This window comes from Octopus bimaculoides, chromosome 17, assembly GCF_001194135.2.
Source record: "Octopus bimaculoides isolate UCB-OBI-ISO-001 chromosome 17, ASM119413v2, whole genome shotgun sequence".
Classification (NCBI taxonomy): Eukaryota; Metazoa; Mollusca; class Cephalopoda; order Octopoda; family Octopodidae; genus Octopus; species Octopus bimaculoides.
In genome coordinates, this window is record NC_068997.1 from 34,945,901 (window position 1) to 34,951,727 (window position 5,827).

At 31.7% G+C, this 5,827-nt stretch overlaps 1 protein-coding gene across 1 annotated transcript in view; it reads left to right on the plus strand.

Moving 5' to 3' along the window:
• LOC106874496 (pro-neuropeptide Y) overlaps nucleotides 1-5,269 on the plus strand; it is an 8,011-nt gene extending 2,742 nt beyond the window's left edge. The window contains exons 2-4 of the mRNA XM_014922241.1: nucleotides 2,635-2,826; nucleotides 3,852-3,925; nucleotides 5,074-5,269. Of these exons, the coding sequence (XP_014777727.1) occupies nucleotides 2,651-2,826; nucleotides 3,852-3,925; nucleotides 5,074-5,078 (255 nt within the window). The 5' untranslated portion in view covers nucleotides 2,635-2,650 and the 3' untranslated portion in view covers nucleotides 5,079-5,269. The remainder of the gene's footprint in view (nucleotides 1-2,634; nucleotides 2,827-3,851; nucleotides 3,926-5,073) is intronic.
• Nucleotides 5,270-5,827: the final 558 nt, after the last annotated feature.

Consider the following 5,827-nt stretch of genomic DNA (forward strand, 5'->3'; position numbering starts at 1 on the left):
TATATATACATATATTTGTATATATATATATACACACACATATTTATATTCTATAAATATGTACAGTAATTGAATAATATTGGTCTCAAATTTTGGAACAATGCCATCAAATTTGGGGAAGGGGTTAAACTGATTACATCGATCCCAGTACTCAACTGGTACTTATTTTATCGACCCCGAAAGGGGTCATAGGCAAAATGGACCTCGGTGGAATTTAAACTCACAACTTAAAGACGGACGAAATGCCGCAAAGTGTTTTGCCCAGTATGCTAACGATTCTGCCAGCTCGCCGCCTTACAGTTGCTAAATAATAGATAACAACTCAAAAGGTAGACGTAGCAGGTGAATAACAAAGAATACAGTCGGTGAGCATGGTTTAGAAAGATATAGTAACTGCTTGACTTAAAATATGAGCTGGGATCGATCTTTGACTAACCCAATCAAATAAAGTAGTAAAGGAAAATGTAACAATATGTTGATAATATTTTGGACTGCAAATTTACAATATACAACACTCACTTCTATTTGTGATCGTTTCATTCCGAATTCTATTTCACATTACTATTTCTATTTCATATTTTTATACTGTTGAATGAGTTTATTAATTTGTATCCTTAAAGTTAACGTCTCTTTTAATTTATTTCTATGACAAGAACCAGGTTTAACTGCCTAATGAGTGGCATCGAGAGTTAATGTGAACCATTCAAAGTGGATTGATTTTCTCAACATCAAAATTAACAAGCTTTCCGAATTATTTGTATAACATTAGGCAAATGTCGCAGAATAGAGGTACAGTACCTCTAGATTTCCGATTGGAGCTATGTTAATAATGACCTTGCGCTAAGTACGAACTTCTTGACTTCATATATTGTAAATTTATAATTTACATATTCTTTCTTATTTAGAAAGCAGTTATTTTACAAACTTTGGGGAGCATTCAACTAATCGAATAATGCGAAAGCAAAATGACATGCAAATATCTTACTTAATTTTTAAACTTTCAAATATACTAACAAGTCGAAATAATCTTAAATAATAATGGAAATATTGCATTAAATGATAAAAAAAAGAAATATAATACCGAAATAAGAGAACAAAATGAGTTTGAATATTTTCATAATCTTATTGGCATATATCTCACACCATACAACTTCCAACCTAAAACCAGAACAAGTGAATTTCAACGCGTTCTGGAAACCAGTGCAAAACCTCTTATAAATTTATAATGAATGTTGTTTTAATTGGCTTAAATAAGAACGTGTTGGTTTTAGATCTTTTAGATCTTTTAGAAACAATAGCGCTCACAAAGTATGTGGGTTGACAAACAATACTTAGTTTTGTACATATCTTTCGAATTTTGGTCGATAAATACATTTTTCGTTATGCACTGGTATTTATTTCATAAACAAATTATTGATGCGTTACACGATGTTTTAATATTGTAACGTACCTTATAGTAAATCTACATTCTTGGCCGACACTGCGATCGTAAATAAACTAAATTCAAATTGTGAATAACCATCTCTTTTACATAGTTTCTTTAAGAGCAGAAAAGAGGGATCAGTTTGGCTGGTTGCACTTTTTTCTGCATCTCTTTAGGAATGAGCACCTGTTGCATGTGACCGCAGAGACTGTAAATGTATTCTAAAGTATACTTTAAATCAAACTGGATTTACTCTCTCGCAAAGATCAATTTCTGCAGGTATAAACTCAGAAACAACTATGTAATTAAGAGACTGGCTTCCCGAAAATGTAATCAAAGTTCGATCCAACTGTTCGGCACCTTAGAAAAATTGTTTCCGTCGTATGTAACCAGTGTTCTGTGACTGGAATTTGTAGAAAAACTGTACGAAAACCCGAAAACGGTGTTTTCAAACCAAAAAGTAACCTCAAATAGAGCCCAGACTACGTGGCTTCAAAGCCAGCCTCTTGACCACACATGGCTATAGTTGCTTCCATACTTGCACAAGTCCAACTTTGCAAGAAAGGAGATTGGTTCATGCAGTAAATTTTTTGGGGAATAAATCCAAGTTGTTTTTTTATAACAATATCCCTGAGTTCAGAGTTGCACTTAGGGCACGATATCAGTGTTTCTGTCATAATATAATGAACAAGCAATGGACTCTTAAAAAAATCTCTAGCCAACGACATTCTTCACAAAATGCGATATGGAACTTAAAATCAATATTTTCAATGAAAGAGTAAAAAGGTGATTAGTTAAGTTTTCTTAAATGAATATATATTATACAAATGGATATTTTCATATTGTAAATATATTAACGAAAATATCATTAAATAAAACTACAATATAATAAATAATTCAGAAAAGAGCATTGGAAATTGAATCCTTAAATTATTTAAGGAGGATTCACTATTTGAATGCAAACATTTGGGAATCGATCATTCTCTGTGATAAGTGAATAATGCTTATTAATTATATCTCGTAACAATTAGGAATTTTGAAAGCAACATGTTCTTACTATCAGGAAAATTTATACCGCAACAGGGTCAACAAGATCCTCATTTTTCAAAATTTTGCGTCGTTACGCGCATACAGAAATCAATAAAATTGAATATAATTAAATTTCTATCTAATATATATTTTCAGTTTTCTTTCCATCTTTTGATTTACAGATTTCAACAAATCAAAATGCAGAAAATCATCATCACTCTTCTATTGGTTGGGATTATGTTTGCTATGCAGGTTTCCTGCCAGGAAAGTATGCTTGCACCTCCCAACCGTCCCTCTGAATTCAGAAGTCCCGAAGAGCTTAGAAAGTATCTTAAAGCCCTCAATGAATACTATGCCATTGTTGGTCGACCCAGGTAAAATGTTACTATTATTGTTAAAATTTTCTTCGAAACAAAATTTCAAGTATCACAAGTACAGTTGAGACTTTAATATAAATAAAATGTTTAGACATGTACAGTGGTTGCGAGTCTTAAACTTGTATACAAGTCTCTTGGAAAAGCTATTCAACTTTGCTAGTACTGAGAGCGCTCCGGAGCAAAAATGTATTCTCGCAGTAAGAAGAGTCTGTTTGTTGTGAGTTTACATTACAGCTTTTAGTGGAAGCAATCATGCTAAAGTTTTTGTGAAAATCATGAGAACATATGATCACCACCCCCATCGAAATTATGGAGTTTTCGTACCTAATATTAAGAAGCCAGTATATTGAATTTATAAACTTAAAATAATATCTATCTTCGACTATATCTAATTACTAATATTATCTCTGATATTTTGAACGTAAAAATGATTGTGGTAACATCTAGCTAATTCAAGTTGAATAATTACTAAAACATCATTAAGTAACTCAAATGTTTCAGGACAACGGGCATAACAGGATGAGAGCTAGCTAGATAAATGACAATTATCCTGGCCAAATATCAGCCGATTAGGCCATTGGAATGATTTGAGACGTATAATTGCTTTTTGTTTAGTTCCAGATTAGCCCATACAGACGTTCCAGTTGTGATTATCTAATCCATTCAATCTAAGATACACCTATTATACTGTCGCCCAGTTGTCAAATTCCTTAAAATATAACCCCAAATCCTTTCAAATTCCAGCATATTAGTATTATTTCAGTATCGCATAGTCAATATCGCTTCACTTATTGAGGTGGCGTTATTCTTGCAGTGAAGCATTAAAATGTTACAGCTGTCTTCACTATTTTTTCCAGCCTATTTTTCATTCGTATTTTATACAAAATTTAATCATTAATATTGACCAGATATTCATGTAAAAGGATTCTGCAAAAACAACAATTGTGAAGTAGAAAATCTATTTTGTATTTGTAACTTCGATGACTATGCTAATGTAAAAATTATCTTCTCTTTTAATTAAGATTTGGACGCAGTGTCAGCAAAAGAGCTGCTTCTAATACTTTCGCTGAAGCACTGACTGCCAAAAGAAATGACGGTAATATAGTTTATATATTTATATATTTTGCTTTAAAATCATCTTGTGGTTAAATTTTATTTATTACATCACACAACATTTTACAATATTACTTTCAAAATCTTCATCTACTAGTTAGTGATTAATTATATAAGCTTACAATATTTACAACGATAAACCGTTGGATAACTAAACCTAACTCAGTAGACGTAACTATTCACTTTAAGGTCCATAGTTAAACCTGCCCATTCGAAGCTAGTAGAGTAGTGACGTCAATATAACTAACTGTACCCATCCCTAAATCAGGGTTGTATTACAGTATTATAAGCTTCAGAATAAAGCAATGCACAAGCATCCCCCACGTGCAAAGTCAAAGCATAAGTAGATTAGCAATGGGCCCTTAGACCCGCAGAACACGCAGACAACCTTTAGCTGTGTCCTCGCCTTAAGACAGTACTGTTCCAACATGAGGCCTTGTACCTGTGTTAAAAATCACTATATTACAGAATTTGAAAACGATGCAGTTTACAGTATCATGTTGACAGAAATGTTAGTGTGCTAATTAACATTTTTGATTTTGTTCTAATTTCAAATCCAGTTAGAAGTAACTTCGCTTTCAGAATCGGCTAAACAAAAGAAAATCAACGTAGACAAAAAGATCCAGCTGAGTGAATATTAATTGTAATAATGTACTATCATATCTATCGGCTTTTTAACCAACATTATATACTAGGACGATTGTAAACATTTCATTTATACGATAGGTGTGTGGACAGTAAAATGGAGAGCAGCTATACATACAATTCGACTTGTTTTGAGGTTTTTACCAGTAGAGTACTGAACATTTCAAAAAGAGTCAAAATGTCTGCATACAGTTTTCTACAAACGGATTGTTTGCAATCATGATAACACATAGCGTTGGCTGAAAAAATATATAGATTTGTTCTATAGTACATTATAGCAATGTTAACACCCAGATTATTTAATATCAATTTTCATTGTTAAGGTAGTATAGTCATCCTGGGTTTTTTTTCTTTTTTATTTGAAAATCTGTATCATATTGTAGAAAAAATGATTATACAAAATAGTTTTGAATTAATATTTGATATAAAATATATTTAGCCAATTTGAGAACGGAGTTAATATTATATTTTATTTGTTTCTTTCAGAATAATCAAAAAGGAATCTTAGAAACTTATCTCAACAGCAATAGATGGAAATAAAACCATATTGCTTTTCCATACAGATGCCGCTATTTTCTGAACAAACTGTTTTTCTTAATCATTTTAAATATAAAACAAGCACTTCCTAATTGTTTTGATCTCTATGGTGATCACGAATAAAATATGTACATAAAATATTAAACTGTTTTGTTCTAGTATTTTGTTTTCTACATTGCCACAATACTTGCTTTTTTTCTTCCAAATATTATGATAAGCATGAAAATATGTTAAGTAAGGCTTCTTTCCAAAATATTTTCACTTTTATTATGTACGTTCAGAGTTGTGGGTATCTCCAAATTACATCTTCACATGCTTTCATTCGATTAATAGAAAACTACGGTTAATTTTTTCAAAATGAGCATTACATTCATAGTGAAAATTAAATCCAAACAGACCGATATTAACGAATTTCAAACTTAAAAACAACATCTATGCGCTTGTTTTTCATAACGAAATATACATTGATTCAACATAGAAATGTTATCGTGCTGTCTAATGGAGAAACAATATTTTATTAAGAGTTCAATCTACTTTGACGTTCTCTGCTTTATTATTTTCTATTAAAAGGCAGAATCTTTACCGCACCAGACAAAATGCAGAGCAGAATTTATTCCGGCTCTTCACGTTCTGAGTTCAAATATCACTGAGGTCGATTTTGCCTTTCATCCCTTCGGGGTCGATAAATTAAGATAGCAGTTTA